At 44.3% G+C, this 25,053-nt stretch overlaps 1 protein-coding gene across 2 annotated transcripts in view; it reads right to left on the bottom strand.

The window, feature by feature from the left end:
- IFT43 (intraflagellar transport 43) overlaps nt 1-25,053 on the bottom strand; it is a 104,644-nt gene that overhangs the window by 32,614 nt on the left and 46,977 nt on the right. For both annotated transcript variants that reach the window (XM_049898676.1, XM_049898677.1), the window contains 2 exons: nt 2,223-2,255; nt 1,458-1,504 (listed from right to left, as the gene is read on the bottom strand). In XM_049898676.1, coding sequence (XP_049754633.1) covers nt 1,458-1,504; nt 2,223-2,255 — 80 coding nt within the window. The remainder of the gene's footprint in view (nt 1-1,457; nt 1,505-2,222; nt 2,256-25,053) is intronic.

Raw genomic sequence — 25,053 nt, 5'->3', positions numbered from 1 at the left:
TTAAGTATTATAGAAGAATTGTAGTAACCTTGAAGACATAGCAATAGAAACTATCCAAACTGAAGCACAGAGGAAAATAAATAAACAGAGCCTCAGTGACCTGTGGAACAATATCAAGTTATATAACATACACACCTCTAACAGGCATCCCAGAAGAAGGAGGGGGAAAAAAAATCTGAAGGAATAATGGCTGAAATTTTTCAAATCTGATTAAAACTATAAACCCACAGACTCAAGAAGCTCAATGAAACTCATGTAGGATAAACACAAAGCAAACTACACCAAGGCACATCATAACCAAATTGCTGAAAATAACTGGTAAAGGAAAAAAAAAAATCATAAAAGCAGCCAGCAAGTAAAAAAAAAAAATTACATAAAGAGGACAAAGATAAGAATGACCAAAGTCTTCTCATCAGAACCAATACAAATGCTAAAAGAAAAAAGTATGCATCAACATGGAATTCTACATTTGGTGAAAATATCCTTCAAAAATGATGGTGAAATAGACATTTTCAGACAAGGCTGACAGAACTGGCTGCCCGAGGATCTGCTCTAGGAAAATGCTAAATGAAGTTCTTCAAGCTGAAGCAAAGTGATACCAGATGGAAACTGGGATCTGCACAAAGAATAAAAGAGTGTGGAAACGGTAAATACGTGGGTCAAAAAAATAAGGCTTTGCTAATTTGGGCCCTCAGTATAATCCCCCCTCAAGAAGGTTTATTTTGAAAGGTAGACACAAACTTCACCTTTTCTCTTGAGTTTGGAACTGTGGCTTTGCTCCAGGTGCTGGCCTTTTTAGTGCTTTGCCACCTTAAATTACATAGTCAGCCACTGACTGACCACTATGTGTCATGCACTGGAAAAGCAGAGGTAAACAGCCATGTTGTCTGCCACCAAGGAGCTCAGAGCTTGGTGTGAAAAACAATCAAGCCAGCAGAGTTAAAGTGGTTTGTGTCCTAACTGTGCTTAAACCCTGGTTCTGGTCACTTGGGCAGCCTACTTAACCTCTCTGTGCCTTATTGTAAAATGGGGACAATAACAGTACCTAGCTCATAGGATTGTTGGGAGGATTAAATGCTCTAGCACATACAAGCTGCTAAAACTGAGCCTGGCACGTAATAAACAATGGAGGTTTGCTCAGGAGGCTACACGAGCACAGAGGAAGGACAACAAAGTCAGACAGGAAGTGGGATGGGAAGGGAAGACATTTCAGAGAAGGGGATGCTTCACTTGAGTTTTGAAGAAAGAGGAGGTTTATCTGGGTGAAGACAGGGTGAGGTATTCCAGGCAGAGGCAGCAGCACTTAGCAAGGCATGGAGATTGGGACGATGTGCTGTGGCCACTGCAAACGTTTTTACTAAGGCCACAACAACAGTGGCTTAGCCGTAGCCTAGGAAATACTCTGGGTGTTCTGGGACCCCTGGAAGCCCCTGTGACTTCCTTCAGGAGCATCTTACCTCCTCCATCATCTGATCCACCTAGACTGTGCTGTCTGAGGCGATGACTGCTCCCAAAAAGAAAGGAAAATCAGAAAATGAGTTTAAAACACAAACTGTCAAAATTTTTACTATATCCATTCTTTCTCCTAGATGAAAATGTTCTTGGACTCTCTTACTTCCATCTGTTTGGTCAAACTCAATTAGGCAACTGGGCCTGCCATGTGCAGCTGTACAGGCTATGCAATGCACCCCTCCAGAACGCAGCACCACACAGACTAGGATATGAGTGTTCCCTGCTCCCCCAGAGTAGGGAAATCAGGTGGCCCTGCCTTGACACTTCACCTTTATCTAGAACCCTTCTTCCTTTCTTTTTGATATAAGCCTTAGGAGAAGGCTAGGCTTAGAAAGGTAGGGCTGTTTTTGCCTGTCTATTTCAATAAAGCAACACTCACAGGTGACTATCTTCATACCTGGACACAATTCTAAAAAGCAAATAAAACACGAGATATACTAATTTGCTCCTATTCCCTCTATTGAAATTCCTCTTGTACCCAACACCCCAAAGCCTGGGCATCAATGCCAGAGCCTAGACTTCTAGTTGAGGGAGCAGCATTAGCTAAACCCTTCAGTCAATAGGCCTAAACCCAGCCCCAGACCACAGCCAGATTCACACTGTCTGTTTTTGAATGCTGTGTTCAACAAAGGCTGAATAGATAACGACCACCAAGACCGCACTGTTGACAAAGGTCACCAAAGAATACCGTAAGAATATGGGAAACATACTCTTCTATTTCTTCAGAAGCCTTCCTTCCAAACCTGGAAAAAAGAAAAGGATTATGAGAACTCACTAGTCTTATGCATTTGGGTGATATGTTGGGGGACAAATTAGTATACTCCAAGTGCTTTACTTGTCTGGATCCCTCTTTAGAGGCCAAGCTCCATACCCAGTATGAGAGAGTTACAGACACTGTACTGCCTTCTTATAGTCTTATTTCAATGTAACTCCAAATTAAATTGTTAAGCTTAAGTGCAGGATACGTGAGAAGCTCAAAACTCAAATGGATATGGATGATATGATGTCCTTCTTTCTTTCACCAATTAACTGACCAATTTACAGAGCACCTTCCTATGACTAAGGCCCTGGGTCCTATTTGGTGCTGCTAGCTGTTAGCATGTGTTGCTTCCTAGAAGCAGAAAGTCCAGGCTGCAGGCTCAGGGCCTGTCTTTCTGTAGCCTCAGCATGAACGACCAGAAGGCCCTAGGAATGATGTTGTGTCAGAAGTTCCTCTTAAGACACTCCAGGAGAATAGGAAGTCTGGTTTTACACAAGTATGTTCATCTATGGCAGTGGGTCCCAAACTCTAGAGTGCACAAGAACTGGGAAGCGTGTTAGACACACAGATTGCTGGACCTGGCAGTGAGAGATTTCTGAGTCAGCTGGTTTGAGGGAGCTGGGCAGACATACGCATTTTAAACCCATTCCAGGTAATTCTAACTTAAGCAGATCACTAATGACAATTGATCTAAAGACTTCCAAATAAGATTGGCAAAATGTTGATAACTGCTAAGGCTGGGTGCTGAGTACCACACGGTGGTTACTTTTTATATGCTGAAAATTTCCACCATAACAAAATTTTTTAAAAAAACTATTTAAGTCAGATATCCACCACCATGATAAATGGGGTAAGGGAGATGGCAAAGTCACAAATGCACAGGAAGTGGCCTAACAGGGCTGGGCCCACGAACCCCACCAGTTAGAGAGGCATCAGTGCCAACCAGCAATTCCTGCAATGTGCAAACAACTCTTCACAAGAGTATAATAATGAATTAAGCCCAAGTTTAGAGAAACTGCTTTGCATGTAATTTAGACCATATCAACTGCACTGTTTTTTGTTGTTGTTTGTTTTGTTTTCAACAGTCAGGGAGGGAGAAGTGAATAAAGTTTGAAGAATAAAACCAAAATCAGTTGCTGCTGAGTCGATTCTGACTCCTGGCAACACCACACGTGCAGAGCAGAACTGCTCCATAGGATTTCCAAGGCTGTGACCTTCAAAAGCAGATCACCAGGCCTTTTTTTGAAGGCGCCTCTGGGTGGACATGAACCTCCAGCCTTTTGGTTACCATTTGCACCACTAACAATTCTCTGGCAAGACTCCCAAGCTGCAGTTTTTGATTCTTAAAGGGCAGAGTAAGGAGACTAAGCAAATAGGGGCAGGAAGGCCAGTCAGGGGTGGGAAGGCCAGTGTGACAGAAAAGGCTGTAGGAGGGCACCAAGGGCAAACTGCACCTGGGGTGCCCAGAGCACCACCAACATGGTGACATAGGTGATCCAAGAGGGAGGTTTCCAGTGCCTGTTCTAAGTCAAAGGGATCTTAACTGTAGAGCTCCTGGGGGCAGCCAATGCCATCTTCTGTCTGTGTGGCAAGACATAAAGCTCTTCTCCTAGTTCACGGCCACTCCCCAGGACCACTGCCTCTACCTGTCCTCATGAAGTTGACTCTATACGCCACTAACCAAATGACTCAGCCAATATGTCATCAAAAGCAGAAGGGCCTGGATGATAACAGGATTAGACCAGAGTAATAGGATTAAAGAGGCCAGGTAGACAAGGCCAGGGCCTTCGTTTTGTACATTAAGGGACATATTCGTCTCTGATTACCCTTAGGAGGTATGACTGAATCGTCCCTTTCCTAAGCAATGTGTCCTGGCAAAAACAGTAGTGATCTTGTCCGAAGGGAACAAGGCTGATTAATTGCAATTTTCCACTCAACATCCTAAAAGGGGGTGAGTTTAGTAGTCATCTTAATTACTGCTGACCCCACATCCTGTTCTCTCACACTAGGGGTTGCCAAAGGACTTATTCCACCTAGGGAGGAAGGGTCTCCATGAGGAGTAAGATTAAAGTGGAGCCCCCAAGGATAGGCAACAAGGTTGTCCTCAGGTGGTGGTCTGTCTGTCTGGATCTCTGCCATATACATGAGAAATAACAGATTCTGGGGAGATGGAGGGGAGTTGGAGGGGCTGTGGGAGCCTGGGTGGAGCCCTGGAGAAATGACAGGGCACACCCTGCCTCCGACCCAGGTCACAGATGGAAAACTGTCCAGTTCTGGACTTATCTAGCCTGCAGATGAGTTTGGTCTGGACCACGCTGCTGTTTATTTTTTGTTTTGTTCTGTTTGGTTTTAGCATTAACTAGTTGCCAAAATTGGGAGCTTTTATCCAACAATCTAGACTTATGAATTCTTAAACTAGAAGCCTGGTGACACTGGCCCTGCATCCCCACTTGTAAAAGTCAGGCAACTTGGAGCTATGGTTGCCCTCCTTGCACAAGGCTGAGCTCTGCCTTCCCTACAGCTCCCCAGCACAGGTCCAGCGCTAGTTGCTCTGCTGAATCTGCACTGCTCTTTCTCATATAGCAGGAGCTAAAAGGCAAGGGAGGAATTTCTCGTAGCTGTGCTGGAATCCAAAGTGAGAGGGTAAACGGAACACTTAATGGGAAGCATGTTTTCAGAGAACTGGGTGACAGTATATGTCTTTCTTTTTTTAGGGAGTATATTTCCTTATAGAAGTGTGAATATGGATATGTCATGTCTCAGAAATATCAAGTGCCATTCTAAAATACCCTGCTTCACAGATTGCTTTACCTGCCTGGTCCCCAAAGGCACCACAGCCCAGCAGTGACACACAGCCCAGGGCAGTAGCACACAGCCCAGCATAGAGACACATTGCCCAGAACAATGTTTTTCAAACTACAGCTCATGACCCATTAGTGAGTCATGAAGTCAGTTTAATGAATCACCATCAGCCCCCCTCCCCCAACTTTTTATTTCATAAAATAATACAAACTGGAAAAGAACGCCCTGTAAGTAGTAAGGAGAAGTACTATGTACATGTTCTGGTTTTAGTAAACAAAAAACTAAAACACAGGGGTCTACAATAGCCCATCAAGGTGGGTACCCAGAGAATTTGAAGCTGAGGCCCTGCCTGCCACAGATCATGTGGGGTAAAGGCTGAATTTTGGGTTCGGGGTCATCTCTGCCTTAGAGACATACTTCTTTCCTAAGTCATGAGGGCTCTGATGTTGTTTTGGCCCATGTGACCTGGCCCTAGCCCCACGGCAGGTTGTCCACAGAGCTGTGGTCAACACAGCCCATGCAGTCTATCACACTGCCCCATGGCCATGTGCCTCTGTGCTCAGAGTGGCTTAGAGAGCATCGGATAGCCTAACGGTTACCGTAATAATACTGGTATGACCACCTCACAGAGGAAGAGCACTTGAGACTCTTCAGAGATTTTTCACATCACATCACAAGCCGCACAACTCTGAGAAAGAGGGAAAGCAGGTTTCAGTAACACCTTTTTCTAGACAGGGACACTGGGCACTGTGGCTGGGTGTGTGCTCATTCGTGATGAGGCTGGAACTAGAATTCCAACCTCTCGACTTTCCAAAAACACCGCTCCGAGCCTTTCCAAAAGCAGATACTGGCTGATTTCCCAGTGTCCCTAGGGCGCCCAGACATCTGCTTAAGTTTACTGTACAGACAGTCCATTCCCAGCTTCCTACATGTGAGGCAAACATAGACAGGGATGGTATAGACCGAAAATTCAAAGCTGGAGAGAATCCTTCAAATCAATGGTGCAAAACAGAATCACACCTGGGAAGTTTTTCAGTGTGCATTGCCTAGGCCTCACCCCACAGCCCATGAGGTAGTAATTTCTAGAAATGGGACCCAGTCATATATATGGGAATCACCGTCCTAAGCTTTACCTCACACATTACGCTGAACACTCCAGTTGCTAAGCAGCAAAACTGAAACCTATTTGTCTTATCTTTCTGAGATGCCTACTTTCTTCTAATAAAAGTGTTAATGAAGACAGACTTGACCCAAAAGCTGAGGGGAAGAGAGGGAGAAAAAGCAAGCGGTCCAGATGGTCCACAAGCCTCCATTCCCGAGTGATCATGAATTGGAAATCCTGAAATTCAGACAAGATACCATGGTAGTAGTAAAAAACAAACAAGTGAGAGATGGCTTTAAGATCTCTTGGTGCTCACCCTGGCAGGCCCAGAAGTAATTCAGATCCGATTAGAGATGCCTGTTCAATATTCAAAATGTAAAACACAGAGGTTGCTGAACTAGCACTTTGAAAAGTTAATTAAATGCCAGGTTTCTTTTTAAGAGCTACTCCATCACTTGCTGATTGCTTTGGCCATTTTGCAGGATGAAGCTTTAACTCTGGACTAAGAGAGTAAATATCCTCCCTCACCTCCCACCTCCTAGAGACAGGGTGACAGGATCAGGACACACTGCCTTCCTCCCTTCCAACAAGCAATGCGCCCAACCTGGTCAGCGACTTGGCAAGAGGGAACATCACGGTCATCTCTGTGTGGCCCTTTCCAAATTGCTCAGAACATTCAGCCATGAAGCCGCTTTCTTTAAATATCAAGTTCTCAGATAGAGGATTTTAAGGTTAAAGGGCTTGTCTTACTGGGCTACCCACATTTAGAGCTCAGTCCTTCAGCTCAACACTTACCAATCCCTCCTGATTGTCACTGCAGCTTCTCTATGACCTATGCTTCATTTCTCCTCCTTGGCTCGATGCATCCACCGTCAATTCTCAGGGGAAAGCCCTTTCCCAGGCCCTGGACTGCCCTTCCTTTATGCTGCCTCCACTCCCACAAACCTGTCATAATGAGGATGGTGACTGATGATAATAATGGTTAACGTATATGCAGCTTGTTGGGCACCAGGCACTGTGTTATTATCTCACTTATATGTGATTAATATGTAATTATATATAATTACAGATTTTCTTATTTAGCTATATTATCTTATTGAATTTGCCCCTTTTTACAGATGAGGATACTGGGGCTCAGAGAGGCAAAGTAACTTGCCTGAGGTCACTGAGCTAGAAACTGGTAGGGCCAGAATCCAAGCTCCAAGCTATGTGACTCCAAAGTGCATCTCTTAACACTCCACCATACAGACATAAAAGCAGTTCTACAATGTGGGAAATGCTCATTCCATAGACTCTGTTTCAAATACAACTTATATTCTCCACGATGGGGACACACTGTCAACTCTCAGAAGTGCTGCAGTTTTGTCAGGCCTGACAATTTGATAGTTAATGCTGGTTTAATTGTCCTGTGATTTATTATGTAGGGTTTATTTACAACATGATGGCTTACATTTTGGCAAAAAGGAGACCCCGTCTAGTCACTCACCTCCCCCTCCAATGCAATCCCTCTCTTTCGGCATTTAGCGACCACACTGATATTCAAGGGATGTGACTGGTCAGTTAAGGACATGCTTGATCCCACTGGCGCACCCCATGTCTGCAGCCACGTGGGACCACTGTTGGATCTTTCGATCCTCACAGCTTCATTCTGGGGCTGAACAGTAAGCTGCTGCAATGCACTCTAAGGCTTCCCTGTCGGGACCACTGTTGGATCTTTCGATCATTCTGGGGCTTAATGGTAAGCTGCTGCAATGCACTTTAAGGCTTCCCTGTAAAGCCCTCCCTGCCTGTCCTCTCTCTCTTTTGCTGTATCAGGGGACCTGGCTTGGCCTCACGATCAAGCGTTCATGCAAAAATGACTGGGTAGGGGGCTAGCAAGCTGGTTATTACCCCAACTGCAGGGACGCTGCAGGCTTTGTGGGGAGAGACCAGAAAGCACCCTGGATTTTCCTTATCTTCAGGCATAAGGCCTCAACTGTGGCTTACCCGGGCTACGTGCTGAAGGGTGAAAGGCAGCCCTAATGTAGACATCATCTCAGTTAAGATGTTTCTCTCTAGTTTAATGGAATACTGCAGAGATCTAAATGGAGATAAAGTACCACGGCTCAGAGAACAGCCAGGACGCTATCTTTATGCAGCATGACAATGTTCGGTGGTTAATTAGACACCGTTAACCTATTTTAGCAGGGGACATAACTGGGATAAATGGGGGGAAGTGTCCTTGAAGTCTCTTAATATCTACAGCGCATATTGGGCCCTAGACTCACCTCTTTGCTGTAAGACAGGACAGGCTTAAAATAGACCAGAGCGCCAGGCACCTAGAGCCTGGACAGCCCCAGGGGAAGGCCCTCTGCTAGCCCTTCCCCAGCTGACCAGGGCTTCAGCTCCCAGGAAGAACGGGAAAGGTCTGGACCAAAACCCACTGCTGTCGAGTCGATACCGACAAATGGTTACTATTCCAACTTGTTGCAGGAAAGAAAAAAGCTAAAATATGGCTCACAGTACCCAAGGGGGAATCTCTGCAGCTGGGGGCCAAATTCATAAAGAGGCAAAGACAGGAACAGGAATGAGATGCCAACTAAACTGGTGGCCAAGCTGTCTGACATTCTAAACATCATCCCACTGGAGGAAAAGAAGTCAAAATACCATTGTCTTGTGAAGTTTTTTTCCCTCATCATTTACAAATATTCAATATCAACTTCACAATTGCCTACAAACCCCCACTGAGGTAAGCTTCACCAAAGCATGAGAGAGGGGAGGTAGCTGTTCCATGTCATATAACACGTCGTCACTGAGCCTCATGCCGTCCAGTCAATTCCGACTCATAGTGACCCTAGGGGACAGAGAAGAACTGCTCCATAGGGTTTCCAAGGAGTGGCTAGAGGATGCGAACTGCCGACCTATTGGTTAGCAGCTATAGCTCTTAACCACTGCACCACCAGGGCCCCAACACATTACTAAAAAAACAAGAACAAAACAAAGCAAAACAAAAACCCATTGTTGACTCCATTCCAACTCACAGTAACCCTAAAGGACACAGCAGAACTGCCCTGTAGTTTCCAAGGAGTGCCTGGTAGATTCGAACTGCCAACCTTTTAGTTAGCAGCCGTAGCACTTAACCACTATGCCACCAGGGTTTTTTTTTGTTTTTTTTTTTTTAATACGTCACCAGCAAATCCAAAAATGAGGCTCTACTTTATAAACTGTGTGATCCACCAAACAAGCCTTCACAATGAAAACCTAAGTCTGAGGAAAGGAGAAACCTGCCATTGTAATCTTGGCTGCATTGTCCATTTAGTCTCAGGCTGTAGGCTCAGTAATTAGGGTCCCTCAGCACTCAGATGTCCATACACACGTAATACGGATTGGAAGCCACATATTTCTCATAAACGGAATTTTTTCTTAGCCAATAAATTTCCCCTCATTTAATTCTCTCCTGAAAGCTTAGTTCCCGTTCTTTTTCCCCTCAGTTTCTAGTTCTCGCCATTCATACGTTCAGTGTCCACTGTATAGTCATAGCTGTTGTGTTTTCTCGCTTTCTTTAAAGACAAGCAAGAAATCTCCAGCACCCACATTTTGATACTCTGGAGTTTTAGGTCAATTAGGTCAGATTTAGCTCGCAGCAACATAGTTTATCAATAAGGTGTCTAGTAGAAAGATGTTCTGTCTGTAGGCTACTAAGCCCTGTGAACTTGGAGAGTGAATTACATGGCAATTCCTGGGTGAAGCCTGCCCCCTGCTGGTCAAATTCAAAGTAACATCTTTGTTCTGATTTAAACTCTAAAGAGGCTTTTATCAAGGGGGAAAATACTGAAAATATACAAAGTTTTAGTAGCTAAAAACAGTTAAGGGAACCTAAAAGGTTTATGTATATTCATGCTATCAAGAAAGATAAAAAGTGAAAGAGAGCTTACAAGTGGAAATCTTAGTTATCTCAAATGAAGATTATTTTTCAAACATTTATTCAGTCACTATCTACCAGGCATGAGGTGAGGGTGATGGGGTTCAGGGATTTTTTTGCTCAGAATTTTACAGTCTGGTGGGAGAGAAAAATGTTACAGACATAACACTAACACCTCCATACACTCACGTATCAGTGCCTGAAGGGCTCCTTGCCCAGTCCAAACCTTACATTTTCTAGATGGGGAAATGGAGACCAGGAGCAGTTAAAGGGACCTAGCTAAACCCCTGGCGCTAGCTGTAACTGGGTCTAGAAACCAAGGTTCCCAATCCCTGCCCCAACTTAGCGGGACAAGTGAGGTGTGCAAACACAAAGGCATGGGAGCATCAAAGAGGGAACCAGCCAGTCTAGTCGAGGCAGGGGAGGAAGGGAATCCGGGAAGCCTTCCCAGAAAACTTGCCAACTGAAAGATGAGCAGGCTTGCGACAGGCAGAAAAGACGTAGGAAGGCCTCTGCAGCTAGAGGAAACAACCTGAATAAAGGCTGGAGGCTCCAAAGGGCCAGGAGTGCTCAGAGGACAGCAGGGGACCTGAAGTGGCTGACAAGGTGGTAGCAGAAAATGAGAACGGTGTCAGAGCTGGCTGGGTAAGCATGCACATGCGTGGTGTGACACACTGAAGATGATCAGCACTACTGACACGCGCTTATGTCGACTGGGTTCGGGAGGGAACAATGGAGCTAGCAAATAATTTTCAATTTTTTTTTTCAAATTATGTAAGCCCACAATTTAAGGAGCGGTTTCAATAAATAGTATGCGACTAGTATGTAACTGGAAACCGTGGCAGCATAGTGGTTAAGTGCTATGGCTGCTAACCAAAAGGTCAACAGTTCAAATCCACCAGGCACTCCTTGGAAACTCTATGGGGCAGTTCTGCTCTATCCTATAGGGTCGCTATGAGTTGGAACCGACTCAATGGCAAGGGGTTTGGTTTTTTGGTTTTTAATATGAAACTTACCATTTCTGCAACATAAACATGGCACAAAGAGGTTAAGTGGAAGTTCTTTTATTCCTCCTTTTAGGGAAAGGATGGGGGGGGAACAGCCAGGAGGAACTGCTACAGGGCAGTACCTCCCAAACCTCTGTCATTCTCAGGTGCCACCTTCACAAATTTTGCTATTTAACTGTGTTTTCGCTGTACCTAGTTTTTTCTTTAAACTGACTCATTTTTACTTCAATAAACTTATTTAAAAGAAAACTTCATATCCTCAATGGAAAGCTAGTACCACCAGCCATACAGAAGGTGACTATAAAAAACAATACAGTGAAAAACCTCAAAATTTTATCATAGCTAGATATTGCTATCTGCCAAAAGTGTGAACCTATGGCTTATTCTTTGTTAAAAAGGGAGACTAGCAAGGTTAGAAAGGTGTTAAAGAAATACAAGCTGCAAAAATCACGACCTTCCCATTGATATGATAAGAGAGACTTAAAATTAAGTGAAAAAAGAATAATCTTGTTTGTGACTCAAAGCCAGTTTGGGGGGAATATGGCTGTAAGAGAAGGAGTGTGACAGGATGCAGGGACTGAAACAAGTAAAAACCGTGTGTCTACAAGTCAGGGGCAGACTTCTATTCAGCGTTTCTGGAAACTATTAATTCAATCCATTTTTAATCACTGAGTGGATTTGGTCTTTACTTCTCCTGGAGAGAATGTTCTGCTGGAAAATGAAGTAACCTATAAAGAATTCCTTCCACTGACCCACTGTTTTTTGTGCTCCTGTTACGTCCTATGGTTCCCCCCAAAACCTGTAAATACACTGAGACTTGCCCAAGGGATGGGATGTGGTGAGAGGTGTCCCTGCCCTAAGCGAGCCCACTTCCAGCCCCTGGCGTGTGGGGCCGCTGGGGCAGTGTGGCAGCCTCTTCGAAGGCTCAGGATCTGTCTTGGTAACTCCGGGGTAAATCTGACCCAAGGAGAGCCTGGCACTTCAAAACATGGCCTCTTGTATAATGACTGCTGAGAAACAAGGAGAAACTAGCACAGCCGCCAGTAAGCAGCCCTGGTGGGGTGTCGCATGGGCCCAAAAAGCAAAATCACTGACAAACTCATTAGACCAGAGACAATTTCGGCTATGTGAGAGGCTCTACTTCATGTGCATCTTTACGCCAAGCTTGGAAACCTTGGTGCCGTAATGGTTAAGAGCTATGGCTGCTAACCAAATGGTCGGCAGTTTGAATCCCCCAAGTGTTCCTTGGAACCCCTATGGGGCAGCTGTACTCTGTCCTATAGAGTTGCTATGAGTCGGAATCGACTCAGTGGCAGTGGATTTGGTTTTGGGGTTATGCCAAGCTTCCTCTTCTATACTAAACTGCTTTCGGTTACTTCTCAGTAAAGGACTAAAAAGAAAAAGAAAGAAGTAGGTGTGATGTTCACAGATGCATTTTATTTTTGAGAGCCTGAATCCATCAAAGAGAGAACAAGGAGATCGTTTATGTTGGGGGAATTTTAACCAATGGCTGGCATCTCTAATCATTCCCTCCTGGCTCTTAGCTACTCTACTGCAAAGCAGCAAGCCCCCCTTAGCAGAGACTGGCTGGCTCAGGGGACACAACTTTTTTCCTTGAAAATTTTTTTGTTCAATAAGATTGCCTCATATGATCAACATCTCATTTCTGTGAGGGTCCCGGAGGATGGCAGTAAAGACGATTTTATTCTAACAGACTTGCTATCGCGCAAATACTATAGTGCATGACCTTTTCATGAACTTGAGATAAATGCGTGCAGCTCTCGAGCTTTCAGAATGGGCTTGGCTGTACAATGAAAGGCACATTCTATTACACTAATTAGCTGTATGACCTTGGGCAGTGGGACAAGGTGACATTTAAGGGCCTTTCTAACTCAAAGATTCTGTAACTCTCAGTCATTTAACCTCTCCAGGTCTCCAGGCCTCATTTTCTCCATCAATAAACTGAAGGGGTAAGACTTGATGACTTCTCAGGTGTCTCCCCAGCTCTGTTACTGGCCGTACCGCCACTCCCAATCCCGGCCCCCATGCCCATCTACTATTACATAACGATTCTAGTTAAGAAGAAAACACATTCTACGGGAAAACCTACCTCGTAATCATAACTACCAGTTGCTGTCTAGTTGATTCTGACTCATGGCGACCCCATGTGTTTTAGAGTAGAACTTTACTCCTTTGGATTTTCAACGGCTACGGCCTTTTGGCTTATCTCTCATCTCACAGGGTCGCTATGAGTCGGAATCGACTCAACGGCACTGGGTTTGGTTTTTTTTTTTAATGGCCTTTTGGAAGTAGATCACCAGGCCTTTCTTCCGAGGCACCGCTAGGGAGAGTCAAACCACCTTTTGGTTGGTAGCTGAGTGCTTAACCATGTGCGCCACCCAGGGACTCCTTCATAATCATAACTAATAAACCATAATATATGGTCTGAGAAGAGAAAGCAATGATTTGAAATGATGAGAGTCCAATCCTTATGATACAAATGAGCTACGTTACCAATATCTGCTAAAGGAAAAGGTGTCAAACTTTGGGAAAAAAAGGATAAGCAAACCTTCTCCACAACTACGCCCAGCCTAGAAACAGAGCACCTGTTATAAAGAATGGAGCCGAGATAGCCCTTAAGAAGTGGACTCTGGAGTGGGAAGAATGGCTTTCTTTTTACACCTGCCATTGCCCCAAGGTAACACCACATCAAAAAGACATCCAAAAGAGGTGTGCTAATGGTCCCTTGCACCATCGGTCATACTCCTGTCAACACTTCAGTCACTCCCTGTTCCCTAAATAATAAAGTGTGTGCCTGGAGTTCAAGGCCTTACAAGTGGGCCCTTCCCTCTCTTACCAGCCTATCTCCTATCTCCCTCTGCGAATCTCTGGTCTGCTCGTTCTCAATACACTGTAGTGTCTTCATGCCTCCAAACCCTGACATCCTGTGCCTGGAAGGCCTGTCCCGCCACAGTGTTTGTCAACTGTTTCATTTCAAGGAATAATTCAGGCAAAAAGGGCTTGTTTCAAGCAGTTGCTTAGAAAGTATGTTTCAGAAGCTCAAAAATACATGTTTTTTGAGTTGCAAAGGGCCTCTGAGACCACTTCATCTTAACATTGATGAGACAGAGCCCAAGGGTGTTGAGAGTGGCACGAAGTCAGCCGCAGCTGCTCCTCCTCCTCCTCCTCACTGCCAGCTCAGCAACGTGCCTCTCCTCCCCTTTCCTTAAAATGGCCTCCTGTGGTGAACAGAAATCTCTTTCTTCATTTCCAACTTTCCAAACCTAAGACTAGTATATTTGGGACTGCCTAGAATCATAATATCCTAAAGATGATAAGGCAACTTGGAGATCATTTAGTCCAAACCCTTCATTTTACAGATGAGGGAACCTCAGCCAAAGAGGCCATGTGACTTGCCCTCCTGGCATGGCCAGTGAGTAGCAAAAGGGGCCCAGTGCCAGGTTGATGTCCTGACTCCTACATGAGGATAAGGGCTGTCCTGATAAAGGAGGGTGGCTCAGAAGTGAGCCCAGGAAAAACCAGACACTTGGCCATATTTAATGTGCACTTTGAGGCTCTCCCTCTGGGCTAAGGGCTTCTTGGGTGACTCTGCCCTCAGCATAGCAATGGAGTCACAGGCTCCCAAATTAGAGCCGGGGCTGCTCATGACCCAGTAACTAGTACCCACACCTCCTGAGCTGGCTGCCTGGGAATGGATCCAGTTCTTGGAGGGCACTGCAGGGTTAGAAGAAATGATCGCTTCCAATGCCTAATTGAACTCAATGACTAGCCTAATTAAGCCTTTCAATGGCAGAGCTGGCGTGGCCTTGGCTCGTGCCCTGAGAGCAGGCTGCTGCATCCCTTGCGCCCACCTTCTTCTCGTGGGTCAGGCAGCTGGCTGGAGCACAGCTGTGCAGACAGGTAGGCCACAGGAGGTCCCCCATTCACTTATTATTCCCACAGGCTGAGATGTTGGAGCCATGTCAAAACAGGGAATATCTGCCAAAGCTCTAGCATCACAAAGGTACTATACCAGGTGCCAAGGGGCATAAAATGGAAGAAGCAAAGCACAGAGAATACCAGCATGACCCCTACAATCAGGCTTACCTGGGCTCAAGGTCTGGGCTGGCTACTTACTAGCTGTGTGACTTAGCAAGCTATTTAATCTTTCTGAACTCAGCTTCCTCATCTGTAAAGTGGGGATAATAACACCATATCTATATATTTTTTTACCTCATGGGGTTGTCTTGAGGATAAAGACAAGACAGCCATGTGGAGCACAGTGCCCAGTATAAAAGCCACAATAAATGACGTGCATGTGTATTTGTATATTTGTGTGTGTGTGTGTGTGTACATACACATGTATCTAAAAAACGTACACATTAAAATATATATATATATGTGTGTGTGTGTGTATATGTACACAGGATAAGACCACAGGTCTTGTCCTCAAAGAGCTGCCAATCTACTGGGAAGGTAATATGCAGGAACTGAAAATTAACTCAACCTTCCCAGTAACCTTAGAAGGCAGGAAATTAAGGCCAAGTAAGTAAAGAGATCACCACTCATCTGTCAGTTTGTTGTACTGTGGTGGCTTGCAAGTTACTATAATGCTGGAAGCTATACTACGGGTATTTCAAATACCAGCAGGGTTGCCCATGGTAGAGAGATTACAGCAGAACTTCCAGACTAAGACAGGCTAGGAAGAAAAGCCTGGCAATCTAGTTCTGAAAATTAGCCAGTAAAAACCCTATGGATCACAGCAGAACACTGTCCAGCTTGCTTGCTTTAGACATGTCATCAGAAGGGATCATCTGCTACAGGAAAACATCAAGTTTGGTGAAGTAGAGAGGCAACGAGGGCATGGGAGACCCTCAGTGAAATGGACTGGCATAGTAGCTGTAACGGTGAGACCTGAACATGCTGGCGATTGTGAGGTTAGCGCAGGACCGGGCAACACTCCGTTCTGTTGTATGTAAGGTTGCCATGAGTCAGAGCTGACTCGACGGCAGCCAACAACACAACAAGCGGAGGCAGCAATGAGAGATATTTTCTCAGTTGCTTGCTCTCCAGCGCACAGGAGGAGGAACAGCTGAGAAAAAAGGAAAACTTTGGAGAAGCAAGCAGAACATGAGAGCCCTTGGGAGAAGCAGAAGGTGCCCCAGGAATCCCCTGAGTGGGCTCTCTTCAGCTAGGCCCCCCCACCCCAGGCAGTTTTCCAGGTGCACCCCGCCCCATCGCCCCCGTCCAGCATCCCTGCAGCATGGTGTGGCAGAGAGGTGCAGAGGTGTGGTGACAGAGGACAGCTTGCCAGGAGATAACCAAAAAACCCACTGCCGTCAGGCCGATTCTGACTCATCGCAACCTCACAGGACACAGCAGAGCTGCCCCATAGGGTTTCCAAGGAGCGGCTGGTGGATTCGGCCTGCTGACCTTTTGGTTAGCAGTTGAGCTCTTAACCACTGTGCCACCAGGGCTCCCACCAGGAGATATGAGATCTAATTATTACCTCTCCAATCCCAAAGGAAAAAAAAAAAATTTTTTTTTTTTTTTAATCCCAAACTAGCGCAAGTCACTTCATCTCTCTGGCCCTACATTTTCTTATCCACACAACAAAGGGACTTGGCAAGACATGTGGGTTCTGTAGCGTGGCCCCAAAAGGCAGGATCTGGATCAGAAGATGAAGCTACAAATTTCCTAAAGACTATGACAGCTTAAAAAAAAAAATCAGGAGAGTTAATAATGGCAAAAAATTAGAAATCCCCTAAATGTCCACCAAGAGGGGACTAGTGTATCTGTACCATGGATTACTATACAGCCTTTGGAAAGAATGAGGTAAATCTATATGCAGTGAAAGATCTCCAGGATGCATTGTTAAATGAAAAAAAGTATATATGGACACATTTGCTATACCATTTATATAAAAACTCACAGATTTTCACAAGTGCATCTATGGAGATATGTAGAAGATACCAACAAACTGTTCACAGTACTTGCTTCTAGGGACATAAGCAACATTGGAGGAGGTGGTAGTCTCAAGGATTTTTATTTTGCTTGCACAGCTAAAACTATTGAAAAAATAAAACCGACAGGGCTGCTTCCACTGATCTCCCCAATGATGGCGGGGTTCCAGCAGACCTCCAACCACCACTTGTTAATCCGATAGGAGAGTGGACAAGTCTAGCTCTAAGGTTCTTTCTAGTCTCAAGACCTAGTGCATTGCAGGGACAGAGGGACAAAGGAATACTCAATAAGGAGGCTGTGCTTTTTGGTTGTCGCTGTTGAAGGGCTAGTTCTGAAGGCCTCTCATTTCTTTCCTGACCCTCGGAGACCCTGCTACTTTACAGTCCTACCCCTACTAGAAAACCCCTAGCTCCAAGAAATAACCAGCTGTGATCACAGGAGAAGCAGCCCTGGCAGTGCAGTGGTTAAACCAATCGACTGCTAACTGAAAGATCAGCAGTTCGAAACCACCAGCCACTCCATGGAAGAAAGATGTGGCAGTCTGCTTCCACAGAGATTTACAGCCTTGGAAACCCCATGGGGTCGCTATGAGTTGGAACTGACCTGATAGCAGTGGGCCTGGGTGGGTCACAGGAGAATTTTCCTTTCTGCAAAATCAGAAACTCTCAAGGGCCAAAAGCCAAAACTTTCACAGAACACACTAAGAGCCCATTCTAGAACCACTCCTGGATTTCAATTACAAAAACAGGAATCAAGGTAGTTTAAGTTAAGAAAAGCTGAAGGCCTGAAAGGAAGCTGGACCAGGCTGCGGGGCAGGTGTGGATCGAGCCTGCATTTTACAGTCTCGAGCCTGCATTTTACAGTCTCTATGCAGACCTTCCCACTGGCGATTCGGAGGCAGTTATTGGACTTTGGCCCCCCCAATGCTGTGTGGCCTCCGGGCCTCTGCTGTCCATTCCCTGGTGCTCATGCGCAGACAAGTTCATCTGAAAACACGGCCTGTGCTCCTCCCACAGCGTCAGGTATTCACTGCTGCTCCAGGGAGAGAGCTGACTGGGACCACCTGTCAGGAAATGGCTCCACTTTTCAGAGTGGGAAGTGAAGTATCCAAATGCTCCTGCGCACAGGACTTAGGGGAACAGACTGCCATCACCTTCAACTGGGAAGCACTTGACAGAATCGCAAGATTTCAAATCTAGTCATTTACATATGTAAATTGGATTTGTGACACTAGTCAAGACATTCAGGGTCCTAAACTGCAATGAATGTAACCCAGACCATTTCTGCTTGCTCTGAAGCAAAGATCACTGTACCAACCCAAGTGGGGGTGCATGGGAACAGTTAAAAAAAAACCCACTGCCGTCAGTTATGTCCTCACAAATCCTCAATGGGAAAAAAGGTTGACGCACACTTCAAACCTCTCCCCTAGCCTACAGAATCTATAGATACCATGTCTAAAGCCTTTATGATACTTCCCCCAAAATACTGAATATACCATGGATTTCCAGAAGAATGAACAAATCTGTCTTGGAAGAAGTACAGCCAGAATTCTTCCTAGAAGCGAGGATGGCAAGACTTCGTCTCACTTACTTTGGACATGTTATCAGGAGGGGCCAGTCCCTGGAGACGGACATTATGCTTAGTAGAGGGCTAGCAAAAAAGAGGAAGACCCTCAATGAAATGGATTGACAGAGTGGCTGCAACAATGAGCTCAAACATAGCAACAACTGTGTGGGTGGTACAGAACCAGGCAGTGTTTTGTTGTGTTGTACATAGGGTCTCTATGAGTCGGAACCAATTTGATAGCACCTAACAACAACAATGCAGCCCTTAAAAAACTGAGAAGTTCTACTATACTGATTCAGAAAGAACACAAAGAAGTATTTTTATGTGATAAAACAAAAGTGCAGAATAGATATGTTACCATTTGTGTGTGTCGGGGGGAGGGGGGAATATATTAACCTCCATTTTTTTGTAAATGTATAAAGTATTTTTTTTTTTTTATCTTTAGAAAAAAATACAAAAAACTGATTAACATAGTTGGCTCCAGGAAGAGAAACTGGGTGTCTAGGGGAGAGTTGTCAGGAAGAGAGAAACTTACATTTCAGATTCCACCCTTTTAACCATCATTTAAAAATAAATGATAAAATAAAAAATCACTAAGAGTTCTAACTTTCAAAAGACAACTATGAATTTATACAATGAGTAACAAGAAGAGTTTGTACTGTCTCGGTGTCTGGTCCTTTTTTCTCCCTCACAGTTCTCTGGAGGAAATGATCCACCACTCTCTACTTACATTTGAGCTTTAAGGTCCAACAGACTCTACTTCACAAAAAGGCAGATTACAGTAACATTACAATAAAGGGTTCTATTTAACAAAGCTGGACCTGGGTGCGTGTGGCTGGCCAAGGAACAGGGTTTTGTTTTACATATACATAGAATGAACAAAAGCTTACCTTGACCTATGTCCCTGAACAGTGACTTTCAAGAAGCATCTGACAGTTTTGTGGACACTTGAGGGGCTGAGTAGGAAAGGATAGCTGGACAAGAGCTTTTCCTCCATACTGCTCTGTCCTGATATTCCTCAATGTCATTCCTCCCCACATAACAGACACCAAAACAGGCGAAATCTACCAGAATAATGCAAGAGTTTGAAGACAGGAAAGGCCTAGGGCTACAAGAAGTTTGACATATTCTACACTTTTCCCTACTTCGGTGAGGACATTTATTTTTCATTAGTTAGTTACTTCAATGTACACAGTGATGTTATTTATTTCATCTCCAGATCCTACTGAAAGAATATGATGTCTAGCAATGAATAATGCAATTAAATTCCAAGTTTAAAAAAACTGTAAATTCTCCAAAGAACATTTCTCTAGATCCTCCTCTACCATCTTTCTATCCGTGCTCTGAACATAAGTTGAGAGCAAGGCAAAGAATTACCCTGGGGAGCCTATACAGAACAAACGAGTGCTGACAGGCCTGGCCATCTACTTCTGAAAATAGCCAACGAAAACCCTACGGTACATGGGGTCACCATAAGTCAGGGTCTGACTTGACAGCAGCTATTAACAACATTAAAAAGATATGCTGTTGCTTGGCCCTAAAGCCATCTTATCTGAGCTCACCGAGTGTTGGAAGCCATGTGGAGAAAAAGCACATATGCACTCAAAAGTGTTGACTGTAAAGCGGAGACAGAGGTCCAAGCAAGGAGTTCATGTGAGCACCTCCAGAAGCCCCAGACCCAGGCACATGGCATGCCCAGGCCCTGGGCACAGACGTTGGAAGTGGGTACAAATATTATAACTACCTAGGACCTTCCCTTCTCAACCTTCTCATATCTAACTGTCCTACCTGATTTCACCCAACCTGGGACACTCATCTCTGATGCATGACTCACCTCCCTGAGGATAACTCTTCACCCGAGGCACCCAGGACTGCGGGCCAGGCCACACTGATTCCTTTGTGGCTGAGTGTATGCAGCACATGGAAAATAAATTCTCCATAATTCTACTACAGTTTTGTGTTAACTGATGAAGCTCTAAGACAAGGATTAAATTCTTTTACTTCACTGGGACTCAGTTATGTCTAGTTCCTTTTTAATCATTGGAACTCTATAAGAAATGTCCAAAATTCATTCGCTGATCAAATATTTATTGATCCAGCAGCACAAACAAAAATCTCTTATATAATAACTAGCTACTAGTAATGCAAATGCAAAGGCAACTGCAGCTAACTCTCAAACAGTTCAGTTAAAATTTAAAAACAAAACCAAAATAGTAGCAAATGAGAAAAGCATTAAATGTGGCAAAAAAATTAAATGGTAGTTACGAGTGAAGAGTATATGGGTATTCATTATAATATTCTTCCTAATTTCCCACAGGTTTAAAATGTTTCAAAAAAAAAAAAAAAAAACTGGAAGGGAAAAAAGGGCAAGATTACACGTATATGTGGTATTTCAGGCAACCAAATAGCTGAAGAGAGAAAGTTCTCTTACAGAATTTCCAGTAATAATGAAGAACTACAAAATCACCATTTGGCATCCTTTTAAAAAGTCATGGCTCTAGGCCAACAATCACCAGTGGGTACTAAAACCAGTCAGAGGTTGATGCGACTGTATAACAGAGGCTCACACCCCTGGACCCACTGGTCAATCACAACATCACTTCAAGTGAAACAACTGAACACCTGTGCCTTCCAATGCGATGCAGCAGGATGTACACCCATTAAAAAAAACAACCAAACCCACTGCCATCAGGTAGACTCCAACCCTTACCTATGAAGTATTCCTGCCTAAATGGTGAGCCAAAATCAAATCCTGCTTCTAGATCTAACTACTAGTTTGTCAGGGAATGTGAGGGACAGAGGAACAAGTTAAACGCCATGACTAGGAAGCAATGGGCCAAATCTAGAATGTGGGGCACTCTACAAGACATATGACTCAGTTTAAAAAATAAATAATCAATGGCATAAGAATAAAAGAGGGAGGCCTACTGCTAAATAAAAGGGAGACTAAACGCATATAACAACTATGAACAGTGTGTGGACCTTGATTTGAACAATCCAACTGCTAAAAAGACACCTTTGAGACAACTGAATATTGTCTGGATATTAGATGACATTAAGGAATTATTCTTAATTTTGATAGGCATGATAATGGCATGATGGTTATACAAACAAAAACAGTACTCATCAGTTAACAAAAATTATCCTCAGCAGGAAGGGCGAAAGAGAGGATTTATACGTTGTGAAGCTCCTCTACTCATCCTTGGCCTCGTAAGGGATAAAGGATTTTTCATATCACATCTTCTTCAAGACTGAATAACTATAAGCCCGTATTATGTCTAACCTAGCACTTCATTTTTTTTTTTTTTCAAGACGTGGAGCACTGAAAAATATAACACTGGAATAGCAAAGTAGGGTGAACAAATGGGATTGCTTGTGGCTACAAATGACCAGCACAGGGGCGTTGGCGGCTCCAGGCCCAACCCAGCGGGCCCAAGGACAGAAGGCACCCACATCTTGACACATCTGTAACTGCAGTGCAGTATACTGCATACTAGTAAGAAATTGACTTCTGTGGGGATGGACAGCCTGAAACAGAGCTGGCTCAAGACGACAAAACATGTGCTGGCAACGGTGCTTACAGATCTAGGAATCCTCCACGTCTGTGAGTTTTTGCCTTTCACACTTTTGTAGCCTAATAAGAATTAACTACTTGCTGCTAACAAGAAGGTAAAGAGACTCTGGTATGGCAATGACACAAAGGGAGAGGACAGAAGCCCTTTAATATTCTTGGAACATGTATGCCATTAAAAAAGAGAGAGAGAAAATGGGAAAGGGCGGGGGGGAACCTCAGGACTTGCACACGGCAGTTCTACCACCATCTTGATGTCCTTGAGGCGTGCAGATGGTGTGGAAGTGGCTGGCACCAGAACAGCCCATGAGAAGGAATGAGCGGCCAATGGAGATTTATGTGAAGAGAGTGAGATGGACAAGGTAAAATTGTCAGGAGGAGTTGTTAGAAAGTAAAATATATTGTGACAATTCCACTTCTGCCGTTCATCAATAAACTGACAGATCATTTAGTGTCAATTAGGAGTGATAGATGGACAAGTCCCCATGATCCTGGGCCAAAATTAATGGCTGGGAGGGAGAGGGTGATTGAAAATGACGGCTGACATTGAGAGCAAAGTCCTGAAAGTCCCTGAGGGACCATTACTTGCCTCATTCCCTTGCAGATCAATGCAGGGACAAACCCAAAAACAGACACTTTGAGACAAAACTTAATCAGACTACCTTTCTTTCCTCTCTTTACCAAGTCTGGTTCCCCCTTGCTCAGCCTTAATCCCCATGGCCACCAACTATAATGCCCCATTTCAGGCAACTTCACAGCCAAGGACAGCATGGCTCCAAGAATCTTTGGCATAGCTTTGGCTTTGGTGCCAGGAGAAGGCACAGGTAGCAATCCTAGGTATCAGGCCACCCCACAATTCAGTCACTACTTTCCTGTGGTTCAGGGGTGAGCATCTGAGTTCTGGTACCAACACCTCCAGCCAGAGAGGCAGTCGACGCACTCTTCTATTTGGAGCTGTGTTATACAAATAAAGCAGAAGTATCCCAGAAAATTAAATCCTTTGGCTATGAGCGCCTCAAGCAACCAGGTCCATAATCACCCCCTGGTCACCCTTCCCACTGATGACAACAGATCTCTGTGAGCTGTACTTTCCTCTTACTTCCTTTGAGAGGAATACATACCTTATGGAATGTAAACTACCCAACAGTCGGTGTAATGCACATTATGAGGTGCCTAGCATAGCGCGCCATCATTACCAACCGAAAAGAAGTTACACTATTTCCCTGTGTGAATTCCCTGCCCTAACCTGACGAAGATAAGCTCACTATCTCCAGAGCACTTGGGCCTAAACCAATTCTTGAACTGAAATGCTCTCCTCACGGTTCTCTTTACCCACAGAATTCACCCAGCTTGACGACAACCCAGCTCCTTTACAAAGTACTTACAGTGATTCCTCTCTCCTCTGACCTCACATGACCAGGGTTAGCCATTCTGTTTGCTTCTCACTTACACTGTGCTACTATCTTGGTTCTCATGAATGGAAATGCTTGATCTCCCTAATTAGAACTTAAGCTCCTGTGGGACAGGAAGCACATCTCACTTCTGGCACTTCCTGGAGCACCCTGCAAATAGCAGGAGCTCATGTTCTCCAACCTTAATGGGCAAGTTCTCAACCATGCCTTCTCTCTCCCCTAGCTGGCCTTCCTTCCTCTGTTTCAGACCTGTTCTACTTGCCTTCAGATGGCAGCTCGCCTTTGCCTCAATAAACTCAATAGTCAGTTTGGCTTCCTATTTGAAAAAAAAAGGGGGTGGGGGGCAGAGAAGATCAATCCAACACAATATTCTTCAAATTCCCTATTCCTCTCAACCCTTCTCAGTAACTCACCCAATAACTAATTCAGTAACTTTCAAAGCTTCCTCCTGGAGGTAAAATGTCCCTCCTTCGTCCTGTCCAAGGTTACTACGGTAATCAGTCTCTCTTGGAAGGTCTCATCCATTCACTGCTGGATTCTTCTCTATCAGTAATCCCATCTCATCTGTAATCACACTTTCCCTATATATTACACACGTGAGTCCCAGCCTGCCCTGGACTTCCCCTTCAAAATACTGTCCTATCTCTTTCCTTACTTTTTTGAGTATGTAAATCTTTCCTTACTTTTTTGAGTATGTAGTAGCCTCTATTATATATATATATATATATATATATATATTTAGTAGCCTATATTACTGTCCCCATTTCCTCACTTCCCACTTCCTCTACAGCCTACTGTAATCTGGCTTCTGCACCAAGATCACTGTAACCAATTTCTCAAATAACCTCCAAACAGACAAATCCAAGGCTGTCCTTACTGTTTTTTTTTTTTGTAGACAACTCGAATTTCATCTTTTCTTTACCTCTCTGCTAGACTCCCAGACTGTGGAGATAATCTACACCTGCCACCACGAGACCCCAAATCTGGTCTCTCCTCCTACATTCCTTATCTTTCGGCACCACTACCCAACCAGTCATCCAAGCTAGGGACCACGTAATGATTTTCAACTCATCCTTCTGCCCTGCATCTGATCAACGGCATTTCCTTCTAACTCTAGCTCCAAAATATCTCAAAAGTCTCTGGTCCTTTCTCCTCACACAATTGTCCTAGTTCAGGCTCTTATCAGGTCTTCTAGCCTCCAAGATCTCCGCTTCCTGCAATGACAGTAAAATTATAAATCCATAATACTGATCTGATCATTTGTTTGTTCAATCAATAGTACCTGTTATCCTATTATGGACTAGACACTCTTCTAGGTACTGGGGATATGAGAAGAGTGTCTCTTGGTATGGAGCTTACATTCCAGTAGACACAAATTTATATATATATACACACATATATACATATAAAATGTGTATATATATACGCACACATATATACATATATGTGTGTGCGT

Source organism: Elephas maximus, chromosome 10 (genome assembly GCF_024166365.1).
Source record: "Elephas maximus indicus isolate mEleMax1 chromosome 10, mEleMax1 primary haplotype, whole genome shotgun sequence".
Taxonomy (NCBI): domain Eukaryota; kingdom Metazoa; phylum Chordata; class Mammalia; order Proboscidea; family Elephantidae; genus Elephas; species Elephas maximus.
The sequence above is the reverse complement of the archived record's forward strand: the minus strand, read 5'-3'. Positions and strand labels throughout refer to the sequence as shown.